Raw genomic sequence first — 18,597 nt, 5'->3', positions numbered from 1 at the left:
GCAGAAGTAAAAGAACCCAAGAGAAGGCATAGAAGTCAAAGACTCATTTCTTTGCATACTCAAGAATCCCAGAAAAACACCAAGCTGAAAGCCATAGAGAACCTGGTGTAGACCTGTGCAAGCCCTATGAGTGTTGTTTCAGTCTCTGTGAGTTCATAGGAGTTTTACTCACGTTTATTTAGAGGGCTTGTTGTCTTGGTGTCTTCCATCCCCTCTGACTCTTACACTCTTTCTACCTCCTGTTCCAAGTGGTTTCCTGAGCTCTGAGACAGGAGGATTTGATGGAGATATCCTATTTAGGGCTGGGTGTTCCAAGGCGTCTCATTCTGCTTAATGTATGGCTGTGAGTTTCTTTGTTTATATTTGCTGCTGGAGGAAGCTCTGATGATGGCTGAACAAGGTACTGATCTATAAGTATAACAGAATATCATTAGGAGTCACTTTCTCAGTTTGGTTTTTGTTGTTTTGGTTTTTGAAACAGGGTTTCTTTGTGTCCTGGAACTTGTTTTCTAAACCAGGTTTGCCTTGAATTCATAGAATGCCTGTCTCTGTCTCCTCAGTGCTTGGATTAAAGGCGTGAGTCATAACTGTTCACCTTGTTTGTTTATTTTAGATCAGTATATTTGATTTTACCCTTAGTTCCTGGACACTCTGCCCTCTGGTTCTTGGTCGCCCAAGTAGGGTCATATATGGGTTCTATCTTGTGAAGTGGGCGTTAAGTCAAATTAGACATTGGTTGGTTTCTTCCACAAGCTTTGTGCCACCATTTCCGCATCATATCTTGCAGGCATGATAATATTGTAGATCAATGGGTTTGTAGCTGACTTGGTGTTTACATTGCTGTTTTGGTAATGTGCAGGTAACCTTCTTGGACCAGAAATTCAGTGTGGTTTTAAATAGTAGGCTTTCATTACCTAAGCAAATAAATAGTAGGCTTTCATTTTTTTTCAAGGATCTTAAAAAAAAAAAAACCCTTATTAATTTGTATGGTGTTTTGTGTGCGTGTATATTTTGTACCATATGTATATAGATACCATGGAGGCAAGAGTTAGAGACACTTTTGAGCTGCCATGTGGGTACACAGTGTATAGAAGGATTATTCCACAACATTTTTTGTCTAAATAAAAAGGAAGTTTTTTTTTTAACTTTAAATAATAAAATTATACATAATAAAACAGTTATCAAGTAAAAATTAGATCAAGGGTATACAAATTGGAAATGAAGAAGTCAAACTCTCACTGTTTGCTGATGATATGATAGTTTACATAAGTGATCCCAAAAATTCTATCAAGGAACTTCCCTGGCTCATAAACACTTTCAGCAATGTAGCAGGATACAAGATTAACTCAAAAAAAATCAGTAGCCCTCCTATAAACAGATGATGAAAGGGCTGGGGAAGAAATCAGAGAATCAACACCCTTCACAATAGCCACAAATAGCATAAAATATCTCAGAGTAACTCTAACCAAACAAGTGGAAGACTTGTATGAGAAGAACTTTAAATCTTTGAAGAAAGAAACTGAAGAAGACACCAGAAATTGGAAAGATCTTCCATGCTCTTGGGTAGGCAGAATTAACATAGTAAAAATGGCAATCTTACCAAAAGCAATCTAATTGGGATATGAAACCACTGCTAAAATAGTCTGTGAGGCTGGACCATCTTAGCCAACAGCCGTGAGGCTATTTTGGATGCGGAATTTGGAGGAGACCATAACAGAGGCATTTTGAAATGCTGCATCACCTGGGCCATCCATCTTTAGGACATAAACTTTTAAGATTTATTTATTTATTAAGTATATAGTGTTCTTCTTGCATGCATGCCTGCAGGCCAGAATCAAGCACAGATCTCTTTTTTGTTTTTTCATTTGTTTGTTTTTTGTTTTTCAAGACAGGGTTTCCCTGTGGCTTTGGAGCCTGTCCTGGAACTAGCTCTGTAGACCAGGCTGGTCTCGAACTCACAGAGATCCGCCTGCCTCTGCTTCCCGAGTGCTGGGATTAAAGGCGTGCGCCACCATCGCCTGGCAAGCACAGATCTCTTTACAGATAGTTGTGAGCCACCATGTGGTTGCTGGGAGTTGAACTCACGACCTTTGGAAGAGCAGGCAATGCTCATAACCACTGAGCCATCTCTCCAGCCCCAAATACATAAACTTTAAAAAGTAGCATACAAGTATGGAATATGTGGTGTGCCCAAGTCAGTTAAAGGTTTTTTGTTTGTTTGTTTGTTTTTTAACAAGTAATATATATATGTTATATGTCTTGTAGTTTTGTTTCTTTATGTTTGAAGTCAGAATTTTCACCAGGTCTTCCCTGATCAAACCTGGTTCATGTTAACCTGGAACAATTCCATAGCTTCTCATGTCCTATAGAAATAAAAGCATGACCTCTCTGAATCTGAATGCATAAAAAGGGGAGGGAGAGACGGGAGTCAAATAATTCCAAGATAACCCTAAAAGATTATTTCAAGATTATTCTTTATTGTAAAGGGAAAAACTCACAATTGGAATGGGAAGTCCAACCTCAAGGCGTGGAATGCCGGAACAAGAGGGTTGAGAGCTGGGCAGGCCTGTGGTTTTCTCTGGGTACCCAAAAGCTCACGCTCCAACCTGGTCTTAAAGATCTTGGGCTGCAGGAGGGTCCCCATCACCTCTCCCCCAAAGTAACCTATCTTTTGACTTCCATTTTGAGGTGAAGACATTTTAAAAATGTATAAAAATATATAGGTTGGTTTAATCCAGCAGTTTTTATAATATAGTTTTTATAATGTGTCTTAGCAGCTGTTGTATCTTCATTAGTGATCAGACTTTTTTTTCCTGATGCCAGTTCCCAAATAACTGACAGAGAGACTTCATATTAATTATAAATGGTTGACCCGTAGCTTGGGATTTTTTACTCACTAGCTCTACCAACTTAAATTATTTATTACATTTCTATTAATTTACATTCTACCATGTGGTGTTTCCTCTCTGTTATCTTGGAGCATGCTGTTTCTTGTCTTTTGCAGTTTATTTCATAAGTACCATTAAGAGAGTATTAGATAAAAGGTCTCCAGTTCTTTTTAACGAGGGTTTTCTAATTAAACCAAATCCATCTGGTATCTTTCTTTAGAACAATTTAAAAAATCAGCTAAGGAATGCAAGATAGCTCAAAAGGTGCAAGTACTTACTGCCAGGAAGTGATATGTTCCCAGATAAATAAATATTTAAAAATCAGCAATGGCATACCAACCTGGAAACTCATGATCTTTTAATAATAAATGCCTAGAGTACAGGCCTTTATACCATGCCTGACTTGGAACATTTTTTTAAATTATTGAAATTCATAAATAAGTTAATCTCTTTTGTGTTATGTGTTATATTATATCTCTACTTTATAGATATCTAAACTGTAGCCTAGTAATTCAAGTGTCTTGTGTGGTCCATACAGTTAGAATGAGTTCAGAAACAGAAATTGACTGGTAGTCTTCTCTTATTTCCTTACCACTTGAAAACAGAGATGTTAATATAAACAGTAAAACATTATTAGCATTTATATTCTTTTATGCGATAGGACTCAATTATTTTTAAAAAAAATTTTGTAAACTAAAGTGTTTCTCTTTTTTTCCCTCTCTTTTGGAGAGAGTTTGACTTTGTGATTCATGCTGGCCTCGAACTTATGATAGTATGCCAGTATGCCTGCTTTGTTTTCTTGAGTGCTGAAATTTACTGTTTTCTAAATGTGAATTTTCTTTAATTTATATCCTCTTCCACTTTTTGTTTTCGTGTATACCCAATTTTGATACCTGGAATCTTTCAAAGTTACTTTTTCATTTTATTTTATTTCTTGGATTCTATCAAGAAAATAATGAAGTGAAATAAAATATAAATTTCATAATTGCCTAATTAAGAGATTGTTACTATTTTCTTTTTTTTGTTTTTTCGACGCAGGGTGTCTCTAGTAGTTTTGGAGCCTGTTCTGGAACTCGCTCTGTAGACCAGCCTGGCCTCGAACTCACAGAGATCTGCCTGCCGAGTGCTGGGATTGTGCGCCACCACTGCCTGGCTTGTTACTATTTTCTTGAATGAAACTGTTATGTAGTACTTTGAATGACAAACTGAAGATAGCTAGTATAATGTCTATATTCTAAGAGTGAAAGAAGGATTCTACAAATTATAATGTCCTCTTTTGCTGTCAGGTTTCTTTCTTTCTTTCTTTTTTTTTCATTTTTGAGACAGGGTTTCTCCGTAGCTTTTGGTTCCTGTCCTGGAACTAGCTCTTGTAGTCCAGGCTGGTCTCGAACTCACAGAGATCCGCCTGCCTCTGCCTCCCGAGTGCTGGGATTAAAGGCGTGCGCCACCACCGCCCGGCTGCTGTCAGGTTTCTTAACCTAGACTATTTTCTCCAATTATAACAGGTATAGTTATTTGTTTTCAGACTTCCCATTTTGTTTGGGAGAAAATATGCCCCCATAGACAGTAAAAAAAAATGCTTTGAATTGAGTGATTCATACATAGGTTTTGTTTCATGGAAATTTTTTCTAGGTTCCTGAGTTGGACTAAATTAGAGTGAATACAGAAAACTTTGATTATAGGCTATTTAAATTGACAGACAATCTAGTTTTCTAATTCAGAATAGGTTTTCCTTCTGAAATGAAAGCAAAAACATTCTTTGTTATTGTATCTTAGTGAAATTATTACCATTCCACTTTGCAATCTTAATTCACTTTACATTCATAATTCTCTTTGTATTTTATAGGCTGTGACAGTGAGAAACTCCATGGCTAAATCTTTATATAGTGCTCTGTTTGACTGGATCGTGTTTCGTATTAATCATGCACTTCTAAATAGTAAAGATTTGGAACATGATACCAAGGTAAAGACCTATTGTATTATATTTTACCAGAAAACCATTCAATAAACTGGTGAGTACTTGAAATTTTAAGGAATAAAATTACATAGAGTCAAATCAGCTTTACTTCTGTTACTTATTTCCATATTCAGGTTAACTGTTCTGTGTGTCTTTCTATACCATCGCCCTATTTATTTACATGCTAAGGACCTTTATATACAAAGTTGATCTTAAAAATAGAAATAGAATCAAACTTTGTATTGTTCCAGTTTTGTTTTTTATATAAAAATTTCTTAAAATAGATTCCTATAAAATACATTTTCATATAAGATTTCATAAAGTATGTCATTATGTATTTTTAATAATTGTGTAATATTAGCTGGGCATGGTTGCATACACCTTTAATCCCAATCCTTGGGAGACAAAGGCAAGTGTATCTCTGTGTTCGAGGCCAGCCTACTCATGACAGAATGAGTTCCAGGACAGCTAGGACTACGTGAAGAAACTTCCTTGGGGGGAACCCCGCCCTCTAAAGCCCCCAAATTGTGATGTTTAGTGTGATTTGTGTCTTAGATGATCTCACTACAAGTAAATATTTTTGTTTCATTCTAAACAATACTAAAATAAATAGTTTTTTTTGTTTTTTTTTTTTTTTTTAGACAGAGTGCTACTGTATAGCCAGGTTGTTTTGTACTTGAGATCCTTCTATGCCTGACTGATAGGTTCTTGGGGTTAGAGGTGGACTCCACCATGTTCCAGTATAGATATTCTTTTACTGACCTTTGTATACTTCTCTGTAGGATAACTTTAGCTTATTCTTCCTGGATTTAAGGATGTTATCTGTTGCTCCCGAAAGGACTGTATACTTTTTTTTCATTTTTTGATTGTTTTGTTTTTTATTTTTTTGAGTTCATTCAATCTGTGTTTTTTTTTTTTATTAAAAATTTCCGCCTCCTCCCCACCTCCCTTTTCCCTCCCCCTCCCTCCCACTCTCTCCTCCTTCCCTCTCCAGTCCCAAAAGTAGTAAGGGTTCCCTGCCCTGAGGGAAGTCCAAGGGCCTCCCCTCCCCCCTTCATCCAGGTCTAGGAAAGTGAGCATCCAAACAGGCTAGGCTTCCACAAAGCCAGTCCATGCAGTAGGATCAAAACCCAGTGCCATTGTCCTTGGCTTCTCAGCAGCCCTCATTATCTGCCATGCTCAGAGAATCCGGTTTTATCCCATTCTTTTTCAGACTCAGTCCAGCTGACCTTGGTGAGCTCCCAATAAATCAGCCCCACTGTCTCAGTGGGTGGGTGCACCCCTTGTGGTCCTGACTTCCTTGCTCGTGTACTCCCTCCTTCTGCTCCTCATTTGGACCTTGGGAGCTCAGTCCAGTGCTCTAATGTGGGTCTCTGTCTCTATCTCCATCCATCGCCAGATGAAGGTTCTATGGTGATATGCAAGATAATCATTAGTATGGCTATAGGACTGGGCCGTTTCAGGCTCCCTCTTGTCAGCTGCCCAAGGACCTAGCTGGGGACATCTCTCTGGACCCCTGGGAACCCCTCTAGAGTCAAGACTCTTGCCAACCCTAAAATGGCTCCCTTTATTAAGATATATACTTCCCTGCTCCCATATCCACCCTTCCTTTATCCCAACCATCCCATTCCCCCAAGCTGTCCCCATCTTCCCCTTCTCACTTTTCTCTCCCCATCTCCCCTTTCCCCCATCCCACCCCACCCCCCAGTCCTCAATTTTTGCCCAGTAATCTTGTCTACTTCCAATACCCAGGAGGATAACTATATGTTTTTCTTTGGGTTCACCTTCTTATTTAGCTTCTCTAGGATCACAAATTATAGGCTCATTGTTTTGTTTTTTGAGACGGCTTCTCTGTTGCTTTGGAGCCTGTCCTGGAACTAGCTCTTGTAGACCAGACTGGCCTCAAACTCTCAGAGTTCTGCCCGCCACTATCTACTAAGTGTTGGGATTATAGACTTGCCAGCACCACCTGGCAAGGACTGTACACTTCTACCAGTGAGGTGTAGTTTTTTTTTCTCTGAACTTTTATCCATATTGTATATTATCAGTGTTTATATTTTCTAATATGAGAGAAATTATTCTCCTTTCTAATTTTTTGCCATTCATTTTAGGAATGAAAGCCAAATATCTTGTCATGCTTTTCTTTTTGGTTTCCTTTTTCGTTGTTGTTGGTTTGTGTTTTTTTTTTTTTTTTTTTTTTTTTGGTTTTTCGAGACAGGGTTTCTCTGTGACTTTGGAGCCTGGAACTAACTCTTGTAGACCAGGCTGGTCTCAAACTCAGAGAGATTCACCTGCCTCTGCCTCCCAAGTGCTGGGATTAAAGGCGTGCACCACCACCGCCCGGCCTGTTGTTTTTTGATACAGGTTTCTCTGTGTCATTTTGGAGCTTGTTCTGGTACTCGCTCTGTTGCCCAGGCTGGCCTCAAACTCATAGAAATCTGCCTGCCTCTGGCTACCAAGTGCTGGGATTAAAGGCGTGCGCCACCACCACCCGGCATGATACAGTTTTCAAAGCATCTTTTTGGACACCATATTAGTTTGCTTACTGCATCTCATCACCAGTGGAGGCATTTTCTCATTTAATCAAGAGTGTTATATCCCATGTTAGAATGAGATTGAGTTTGGGGTTGTGATGCATGCCTCTAATCCTAGCACTCAAGAGACTAAAGTCAGAAGATTACGATTTAGAGGCCAAGATCCATTTTCAGAGTTGGGGGATAGGAAAGTGGGAAAGATAGAATGGTTCATTAGGTTTTATTTTTGTTGCTGCTATAACAAAATACCTAACAAGAATAACTTAAGGACACTTTATTTTAATCGCATTATGAGGGTACAGCTCTCCACCTTGAGTAAGTCATTCCAGCAAGGGCTTCAGGTGGTTGGTCACATCTTATCTGCAGAATGGAAGCAGAAAGAGATGCAATCTGGCGTAGCTTGGGATACCTCCCCCATGTCCCTGTAACCCAGCCAGTGCAATAGAGCTGCCCACCCACATTAAAGGTGGATCTCCCCACCTCAGTTAAACTCTCTGGAAATGCCCTCACAGACATGGCCAGAAAGGGACCTTTCTCCTAGATTCTGTCAAGTTGTCATGAATATTAGTAATCAAACTTGGTAACAGATATTAAAGTTGAATCTGAATGAATTATAGTAAGACATTACAAAGGTAATTCCTAGAAGTCAAATATTAAGAAAGAGAACAGTAGACATTTATGTCCTCTACTAAATAGCTAGGATCTAAGTGTTGTTGCAGAAGCGTCATGAGTTGATTTAGTGGTTTGTTCTTTTTTGGTGGGGAGGAGGCCTAAGGTGGTCCTTAATCACTTTTCAAACATTCATTCATGCAATTTATTTATTTATCAATCAAAGTCTCCCTATGAATCCCTCATGGTGTCCTTGGCCTCACATTCATTTTGCCTTTGGAGAACTTTTTTCTGTACATTTATTTTGTGTTCTTGACTATCTGGAGGTCAGAGGACAGCTTCTGGGAGTCAGTTCTCCCATTCTATTAAGTGGATTTACTACTACTCAGCTAGAATTCAGGTCTGGTTTGATATCAAGTACCTTTACCTACTGAGCTGTGTTGTATGCCCAGTACTGACAACAAAATTGTTTATTTGTGGTTTAGATCAAAGTAAGGAGAATTGCATCATTTTTTTTGTCATAACCAGAAGTAACTTTATTGTGCTGATTTTTCACTTTGCTAACCTTTTTTGATTTTTCTTATACCTGTTGTTTCTTTTCCCTCATAGGACTTAAGATTTCTTGGTTTTCTCAAGATAATAGTTCACTCATCCTGTACTTTGTATATTTTGATACTGTAGTGCAGATATTATATATGTTTAAGTTTGTATTATTAAAAGAAATATTTACAATGAAAAGAGCTTACTTTAGTTAATTTGCCTATTAGCCTTAAGACCCTATGATGTGAGCTTTTAGAAAATTGTAAATGCACACTCATACTGCTGTGGGTGAGTTACAGTGATGGCTCCCTCCTCCTGCTCACCCTAAAATCACATCTCAATCAGTTCTGTCAAATATTATTTTTAAAGTTGAGAAAAACCGTTAAACACTAATATCAATTATCGTATGATAACCACTGTAACAGGAAAGTATAGTTTGCTCTTGTTGATTGCCATTTTACATGTTTTACCATCTGTTATAAGTCTGTTTTCTTAAAAAAGTCCATCCAATTTCGTGTCCAATGATTAAGAAATATTCATGTTTTTAAAAATATTTGTAACAGATTATATGGTTATCATTACATTACAGATATTTCTTAATGCATGCCTGCATGTGTGTGTGTATGTGAGTGTGTATGCATATGCATATATGTTCAGTGTCCACAAAGACCAGAGATATCAAATTCCCTGAAGCTGGAGTCACTGATGGTTGTCAGTCAGCTGATGTGGGTGCAGGGAACTGAATGTGGGTCCTTTGCAAAAGATAGTATGTGCTCTTAATTGCTGAGCCATCTCTTTAGCTCCCACATATGTTTCTAAATTAGAATGAAGTACATTTTCCTGTTATAATGGTTTTATGTGATAATTTACGTAAGTGATTAACAGATTGCTGTATATTTTACTTAAATACTAGACAGCACCAAAACTGTTACAGAAAGGAGTATTTTATTACTTGTAATATGAGTAAGTTGGAGTCTTGTTTTTAAATAAGTTTTCTTTTGTTTTACAGACTTTGTCCATTGGTGTTCTTGATATTTTTGGGTTTGAAGACTATGAAAATAATAGTTTTGAGCAGTTCTGTATTAATTTTGCTAATGAACGTTTACAACACTACTTTAATCAGCATATCTTTAAGTTGGAACAAGTGAGTATCTAAATATGTGTATGTTTGCCCTCCTGTCCAAACTTTTGAATCTTTGTCATAGCTGTTTTACTGCTTGCATTTTTATTCACATAGTTTGGTGGTCATATCACTCACTGTAAGGAAATGACAAATCAGAGCAGAGATTTCAGCCATGTCATACTGAAGTTTCCTCTTTTTTCAGTAGTTACCAGATGCATTTGTTAATTTGTGTTTATTTACATGTATCTTTGAATGAAAAGATGCATGACTGTCTTTCTGCTTTTTTTTTAGGGGCATTGTATTTTTGTTGCTTTTGGGTGTGGTTTCTTATCTTTAATTTTTATTTAACTGCATTTGTATCTGATTCTTATGTGAGATCAGAGAATCTTGAGTGTGGATACAAAAGTGTTTTCTGGTACTGGAGAGATGGTTCTGTAATTGAGAGCACTTGTTCCTCTTCCTAACAACCTGGTTTCAGTTCTGACCCCCTACATGGTGCATCACAATCATCTGCAATTCCAGTTTCAGGGGATCTAACACCCTTCTTCTAACCTCTGTGGGCACCAGGCGTGCACGTGATGCACATAAATACAGACTGGCAAAACATTCATATACCTAAAATAAATAAATCTAAATAAACCAAGAAAACCACAAAGGCTTTTGTTTTGTTTTTTGTTTTTTTTTGGTTTTTTGAAACAGGGTTTTTCTGTAGCTTTGGAGCCTGTCCTTGAACTAGCTCTTGTAGACCAGGCTGTACTGGAACTCACAGAGATCCGCCTGCCTCTGCCTCCCGAGTGCTGGGATTAAAGTCGCGATCCACCAACACCCAGCCGACTTCTGTTATTCTTAGCTGTCTGCTAATTTAGTCTATTTATGTGAAGAAACCATTTTAGAGACCATAATTACCTCTATTTATTTATTTACAAGCAAAACCAAAACAAAATGGAAAAAAGATGGAAGGGAAGCATGGACATAAACTAGTGTGAATTAAAGCTAAGTGAAGTGTACAATACCATAGTACCATGGTGGGGGGGGGGGCTATCCAGAAAGTGATGGTAACAGATGTGAACTGTAAGTGTGGTTTTGCTGGGTGTGATGGCTCATGCCTTTAATTTCAGGAGTCAGAGGCAGAAGGATCTCTGAGTTTGAGACCAAGTTGGTCGACAAAGCAACCCCGTCTTGATAAGAACCAAAATAAATAAAATTAGTATGGCCTCAAGAATAATTTTAATTTAGTAAATTTAACATTTTTTATTAAATTTTTAAAATTTATTTAATATATCACCCACAGTTTCCCTTCCTTTCTCTCTTACTGTTCCCACCTTCCACGTCCTTTCTATCCTCAACTCCCATCCACTTCTTAGAAAGGGTAAGGCCTCCCATGGGAGTCAACAAAGAATGGCATATCATATTGAGGCAGGACCAAGCTCCTCTCCCATGCATCAAGGCTGATCAAGGCATCCACCATAGGAAACAGGTTCCAAAAAGCCAGCTCATGCATCAGGAGCAGATCCTGGTCCCTCTGCCAGGGGCCATACAAACAGACCACTTTGCGCAACTGTCACCCACATGCAGAAGACCTAGGTCAATCCCATATAGGTTCCCTAGCTGTTGGTCTAGAGTCCGTGACTTAGGTCAGCTGTTTCTGGCTTTCCGCATCATGATTTTGACCTATTTGCTCATATAATCCCTCCTCCCCCTCTTCAACTGGGCTCCTGGAACTTGTCCTGGTGCTTGACTCTGAATCTCTGCATCTGCTTCCATTAGTTATTGGATAAAGGTTCTATGACAATTAGGATAGTCAACAGTCTGCTTACAGGAGAATGCCAGTTTAGGCACCTTTTCTACTGCTAAGAGTCTTCGCTGGGGTCATACTTGTGGATTCCTGGGAGTTTCCCTGGCACCAGATTTCTCCCTAATGGCCTGCTCTATCAAGATATCTCTTCTGTTGCTCTCCTTCTCTGTCCCTTCCCCAACTCAGCCATTCCCAGCCTTTCTCCTCTCCCCTTTCCTGTACCTCATCCCCAGTTTGCACAGGAGATCTCATCTATTTTCCTCTCCCAGGGTGATTCATACCTCTTAGGATCCTTGTTACCTAGTTTCTCTAGGGTTGTGGATTATAGCCTGGTTATCTTTTGCTTTACATCTAATATCCATGTATGAATGAGAACATACCATGTCTTTCTGGGTCTGGGTTACCTCACTCAGGATGATTTTTTTTCTAGTTCCATCTATTTGCCTGCAGGTTCAATTTCATGATGTCATTGTTTTTTACTGCTGAGTAATACTCCATTGTGCAAATGCACCACATTTCTTTATCCATTCTTTGTTTGAGAGGCATCTAGGTTTTTTTTTGTTTTTAGGTTCTAGCTATTACAAATAATGTTGTTATGAACATAATTGAGCAAAATGTCCTTGTGGTATGATTGAGCATGCTTTGCGTATATGTCCAAAAGTGGTATTCCTGGGTCTTGAGGTAGATTCATTCCCAATTTTCTGAGAAACCGCCATACTGATTTCCAAAGTGATTGTACAAGTTTGTACTCCCCCCAGCAATGGAGGAGTGTTCCCCTTACTCTGCATCCTCTCCAATGTAAGTTGTCATCAGTGTTTTTGATTTTAGTCATTCTTACAGGTGTAAGATTATGGTATTTCAGAATCATTTAGGTTCACATTTCCCAAATGCAATGATTTCGGATGTTAAGCAAGTCCATAAATGTCTTTCAGCCATTTTTCTTCTGTTGAGAAGTCTCAGTTTCAGTCTGTACTCCATTTTTAAATTGCATTATTTGATACTTTGATGTTTAGTTTCTTGAGTTCTTTATATATTTTGGAGATCAGATGTGGGGTTGGTGGGGATCTTTTCCCATTTTGTAGGCTGCTGTTTTGTTTTATTGTGTCCTTTGCCTTGCAGAAGCTTTCCAGTTTCAGAAGGTCCCATTTATTATTTGTTGATCTCAGTGTCTGTGCTATTGGTGTTATATTCAGGAAGTAGTTTTCTATGCCAGTGTGTTCTAGGCTACTTCCCATTTTCTCTTCTGTCAGCTTCAGTGTAATTAGATTCATGTTGTAATTTTAGATCCACTTGGACTTCAGTGTTGTGCAGGGTTATAGATATGGGTCTGTTTGCATTCTTCTACATGCCGACATCCAGTTATGACAGCGTCATTTGTTGAAGATGCATTCTTTTTTTATTGTACAATTTTGGCTTTTTTCCCAAAAATCAGGTGTTGGGGGCTGGAGAGATGGCTCAGGGGTTAAGAGCATTGCCTGCTCTTCCAAAGGTCCTGAGTTCAATTCCCGGCAACCATATGGTGGCTCACAACCATCTGTAAAGAGGTCTGGTGCCCTCTTCTGGCATGCAGACACTCACACAGACAGAATATTGTATACATACATACATACATAAATATTTAAAAAAAATCAGGTGTTGGTAGGTGTGTGGATTTATGTCAGGGTCTTTGATTTGATTCCATTGATTCACATGTATGTTTTTATGCCAATATCAAGCTGTTTTTATTACTATAGCTTTATATTAATGCTTGAAATCAGGGATGGTGATACTTTCAGAAGTTCCTATATTCTACAGAATTGTTTTAGCTATCGTGGGTTTTTTGTTAATCCATTTAAAGTTAAGTATTGTTCTTTCAAGGCTAGTGAAGAATTGTGTTGGGGATTTCATTGAATCTGTAGATTGCTTTTGGTAAGATTGCCATTTTTAACTATGTTTATACTACCTACCCAAGAGCATGGGAGATCTTTCCATTTTCTGCTATCTTCTTCAGTTTCTCTCTTCAAAGGCTGAAAGTTCTTATCGTACAAGTCTTCACTTGTTTGGTTAAAGTTACTCCAAGATTTTATATATATATATATATTTGTGGCTATTGTAAAGGGTGTAGTTTCTCTTTTTCAACCTGTTTATCATTTGTATATAGGAGGGTTACTGATTTTTCTTATTTAATCTTTTATCCTGCACATTACTAAAGGTGTTTATCAGCTGTGGGAGTTTTCTGGTAGACTTTTGGGGGCCACTTTTGTATACAATCATATCATCTGCAAACAGTGAAGGTTTGACCTCTTCCTTTCCAATTTGTATCCCTTTGATCTCCTTTTGTTTTATGGCCCTAGCTAGAACTTGAAGAACTATGTTGAATATGGAGAGAGCAGACAGCCTTTTCTTGTTCCTGATTTCAGTGGGATTGCTTTGATTTTCTCTCCATTTAGTTTAACATTGGCTGTTGACTTGCTGTATATTGCTTTTATTATGTTTATATATGTTCATTGTATCCCTGATCTCTCCAAGACCTTTATCATGAAATGGTGTTGGATTTTGTCAAAGGCTTTTCCAGCATCTAATGAGTTGGTCTTGTGGTTTTTTTCTTTCAGTTTGTTTATATGTTGGATTACATTGATAGATTTTCGTATGTTGAACTGTCCCTTCATCGCTGGAATGAAACCTACTTGATTATGATGGGTGATTTTTTTTTTTTTTTGATGTGTTCTTGGATTCTGTTTGCCAGTATTTTATTGAGTGTATTTGCATCAATGTTCTTTAGGGAGATTGACCTGTAATTCTCTTTTTTTATTGTATATTTGTGTGGTTTGGGTATCAGGGTACCTGTAGCCTCATAAAAATTTTTGGGGGAGCTGGACAGATGGCTTGGCAGTTTAGAGCACCTTGGCTTTCAAGTTTTTAATGGGATTTGGTGCCCTCTTCTGGCCTGCAGGCATACATGCAGGCAGAAAGCTGTATACATAACAAATCTTTAAAAAAAAGTTTGTCAGTGTATCTTCTTTTTCTTTTGTGTAGAACAATTTAGGGTATTGTTATTCTTTTGAAGTTTTGGTAGAATTCTGTGCTGAAACCATTTGGCTCTGGACTTTTTTGCTGGGAGACTTTTAATGACCCCTTCCTTAGGGGTTATAGGTCTATTTAAATCATTAATCTGGTCTTTATTTAATTTTGGTACATGGTACCTATCCAGAAAATTGTCTATTTCTTTTAGATTTTCCAATTGTGGATTAGAGGTTTTGAAGTATTACTTAATGATCCTCTGGATTTCCTCAGTGTTTGTTATGATCCCATTTTCATCCGATTTTCTTGATTTGGTTATTCTCTCTCTGCCATTTGGCATAAGGTATAGGTTTGGACAAGTGTTTGTCTATCTTATTGAATTTCTCAAAGAACCAGCTCTTTGTTTCATTGATTCTTTGTATTGTTCTCTTTGTTTATATTTTTATTTCAGCCCTGAGTTTTATTATTTCCTGCTAAATACTCCTCCTAGGTCAGTTTGCTTTCTTTTGTTCTAGAGCTTTCAGGTGTGCTTTTAATGCTTTTAAGTCACTAGTATGAGATTTCTCCAAAATATATTTTTCCCCCCAAGACAAGTTAGCTTTGGAATCTGTCCTAGAACTTGCTCAGTAGACCAGGCTGGCCTCAAACTCAGAGATCCTCCTGCCTCTCCCTTCTGAGTGCTGGGATTAAAGGCATGCATCACTAATGCCCAGGTAGATTTTTCCAAATTCTTTATGTAGACACTTAGTGCTATGAATTTTTTTCTTAGAATTGCCTTCATTGTGTTCTAAAAGTTTGGATACGTTGTTCATTTATTTTCACTGAATTCTAGGAAGTCTTTAATTTCTTTATTTCTTCCTTGACCCAGTGGTGATTCAGTTAAGCATTGTTCAGTTTAATTGACTTTGTAGGCTTTCTGTAATTTAGGTTGTTGAATTCTAACTTTAAGCCATGGTGATCCAATAAAATAGATACAAGGGATTATTCCATTTTTTTGTTAGCTGTTGAGATTTGCTTTGTGACTGAGTATGTCCTCAGTTTTAGAAAAGGTTCCTCAGATGTTGAAAAGATACATTCTTTTGTGTTTGTGCCGAATGTTCTTTGGTTTTTCGAGATAGGGTTTCTCTGTAGCTTTTGGAGCCTGTCCTGGAACTAGCTCTTGTAGACAAGGCTGCCCTCGAACTCACAGAGATCTGCCTGCCTACCAAGTGGTGGATTAAAGGTGTGTGCTACCACCGCTGCCTGTCAAGGGCGGAATGTTCTATAGATGTCTGTTAAGTCCATTTGAGTCCAGTTCTCGTATTTCTCTGTCAAGTTTCTGTCTGGCCATGTGCTCAACTATGTTCATAGCAGCTTTGTTTGTCATAGCCACAACCTGTAAATAACCTAAATGCCCCTCGACCGAAGAATGGCTAAAGAAAATGTGATACATTTACACAATGAAGTACTACACAGCAGAAAAAAAATGACACTTTAAATTTTGCAGGCAAATGGATGGAGCTAGAAAATATCATTTTGAGTGAGGTAATCCAGAATCAGAAAGACAATTATCACATGTACTCACTCATAAGTGGTTTTAAAAACATAATGCAAAGAAAACCAACCCACATATCACAATTCCAGAGAACCTAGACAACAATGAGGACCCTAAGAGAGACATAAATAGATCCAGTCTACATGAGAAGTAGAAAAAGACAAGATCTCCTGAGTAAATTTGGAGCATTGGAATCTTGGGAGAGGGTTGAAGGGGAGAGAAAAGGCAGGGAGGAGAGCAGAGAAAAATGTAAAGCTCAATAAAATAAATAAATAAATAAATAAATAAACAAAAAGTTTCTGTTTGGCAGACCTGTCCATTGGTGAGAGTGGGATATTGAAGTTTTAAAATTTTAATTTATTTTTATTACATGTATATGTATACGTGCTTGCTTGTTTTTATGTGTACCACATACCTGCAGGTACTTGAGGCCAGAAGAGGGAGTCAGATCCTGGAACTGGATTTACTACAGGTAGTTCCCAGCTGCCCACTAAGCATGGTTAAAGGAAAGACACATTCAGTATCATATCCCTTACTGTCTGGTCTGGTTATAGGTATAACAGGAATTCTTTTAGTAGAAAGGGATTTTGGAATTGCCTCCCCGTGCATTTCAGGATCTTGTAGGAATGAGGTCATGGTCCCAGCCTGAACTCATGGCTTGTTTACTGTAAGTGTAGTCTCAGACAGCTTGTCACAGTCTACATCTCTTGAGCTACCCTTTTCACCCTCCTCTTCTTAGGGCAAGGAGCTTGTTGCAGTGATAAGGTCAGATTTAATCTTTAGCAAATACTAAATGCAGTCCTTGTGCTTGTTTGTTTGGGTGTGCCAAGGACGGAGGGCCCAAGAATGTCACTGCCATACCACCACGTGGGTTCAGTTATTGCTAGACTTGTACAGGAGTTGATTGTTCGTAGATACCAGCAACATTCTTTACATTTCTAGAGCATTTATCTTATATATTCTTTTAGGTCCTTCAGTTGCTCCAAAAGTATTAGATACCCCCTGTTAGACTTGCTTGAAGGAACAGCTACTTTGGAAAAAAACTTCCTGTTTTTCCTCCAAGGGACTTTATGTCAGGAGCTTAACCAACTGTCCTTACCATGGAACTACTACCTAATATCACTTATTTATTTGTGTGTGTGTGTGTGTGTAAAACAGCAATAATTTTTTTCCAGAGGAAATAGTGGGAGACAGAAGACAATAAGATATTTTTCTTAAAAGCTTATTGCTGGGTGGTGTTGGTGCATGCCTTTAATTCCAGCCTTTAATTCCAGGTGGAGCTCTGTGAGTTCAAGGCCATCCTGGTCTACAGAGGAAGTTCCCGGACAGGTTCCAAAGCTGCCTAGAAACCCTGTCTCAACCTCCCCCACCCCAAATAAAAAAATAAAAAAACACTAAAGCTTATTCTTTAGGCCTGCCTATTAATTATATTTCTATTATAACACAGATGTTCAAAATGAAATGCAAAATAGTGAAATAATAGTTCATTACTCTCGTTAATTGTTATTTTGGTTTTTTGAGATTGGGTTTCTCTATGAAGCTCTGGCTGTCCTGGAACTCATTATATAGTCCAGTTGGGCCTTGAACTCAGATATTTGGCTGCCTTTGCCTTCTAAGTGCTGGTATTAAATGTATATACTACCACCACCCGACTGTGAAATTATTATATTCACTCACTTAAAAAGTGAATGAATATAAATGAACATATTACTAAATTTAACAAAGATAAGGACTTTTTTACTTTAATGTTTCAATAAAATTAAAATACACATGGAAAATAGCATATGCATAAGATTGTGACATCTTTGTATTAACTGGTAAGTTACGGAAACTTTTGTGTTAAACATTGAAAGTTAAAGAAGCATGTTATAATTTCTAGAATAGGAACAAAATAGTAAATAAATATAAAATCTTTTCCAAATTAATGTAGATTATAAGTAAAGCAAAAATGACCCAGGCAATCCAAACACTAATAAAAGGAAGTATAAAAGAGCACCTGTGACTGGGGCATGTAGTTCCAGCTCTTTGGAAGGGCCTGGGCAACAAAATGAGAAGCAATGCCAATAAAACATGATAAATATTTGAAAGAAGAAATAGTAAGGTACCAGTGAGTGCATTAGATGTAAATGAGTTGATTGTTCTAGTAGCTGAAAATCGTCAGACTGATAAATAGCAAAGTTTGTCAGAGGCAGTCCTACTATTATTATACACAAAGCTAAAAGTAAAATGGTATAAAAAAGGTTTATCAAATATTAACAAAAAGTATTTGCAGCTCTATTACCTAATATAAAAGGAACTATCTCATATTACAAAGTAGATTAGGTTTTTTTTTTTTGTGTGTGTGTGTGGTTGTTTTTAAGACAGGATTTTTCTGCCTAGCCCCGGCTGTCTTGGAACTTTCTCTGTGTACCAGGCTTGCCTTGAATTCAGAGATCCATCTGCCTCTGCTTCCATGTTGGAATTAGCAAGTGTATAGACCCAAATTTATAGGTATTTGATAATTTAGTTTCAAAGTACATGAAGCAAAAATTAATAAAACTAAAATCAGGAACATGTATCTGTAAATAGGATGTTTTAATTTCCTATCTTTTTTTTTTTTTTTTTGGTTTTTCGAGAC

The 18,597-nt window shown here is 37.7% G+C and overlaps 1 protein-coding gene across 8 annotated transcripts in view; it reads left to right on the top strand.

Annotated features, from left to right (window-relative positions):
- The window catches only part of Myo9a (myosin IXA), a 194,820-nt gene that overhangs the window by 70,129 nt on the left and 106,094 nt on the right, over window positions 1-18,597 (top strand). For all 8 annotated transcript variants that reach the window (XM_075965681.1, XM_075965679.1, XM_075965680.1 and 5 more), the window contains 2 exons: window positions 4,735-4,851; window positions 9,538-9,672. In XM_075965681.1, the coding sequence (XP_075821796.1) occupies window positions 4,735-4,851; window positions 9,538-9,672 (252 nt within the window). The remainder of the gene's footprint in view (window positions 1-4,734; window positions 4,852-9,537; window positions 9,673-18,597) is intronic.

The sequence above is a fragment of the Microtus pennsylvanicus genome, chromosome 3 (assembly GCF_037038515.1).
Source record: "Microtus pennsylvanicus isolate mMicPen1 chromosome 3, mMicPen1.hap1, whole genome shotgun sequence".
In the NCBI taxonomy this organism is placed as follows: domain Eukaryota; kingdom Metazoa; phylum Chordata; class Mammalia; order Rodentia; family Cricetidae; genus Microtus; species Microtus pennsylvanicus.
This window is presented reverse-complemented; position numbering and strand designations above follow the sequence as displayed.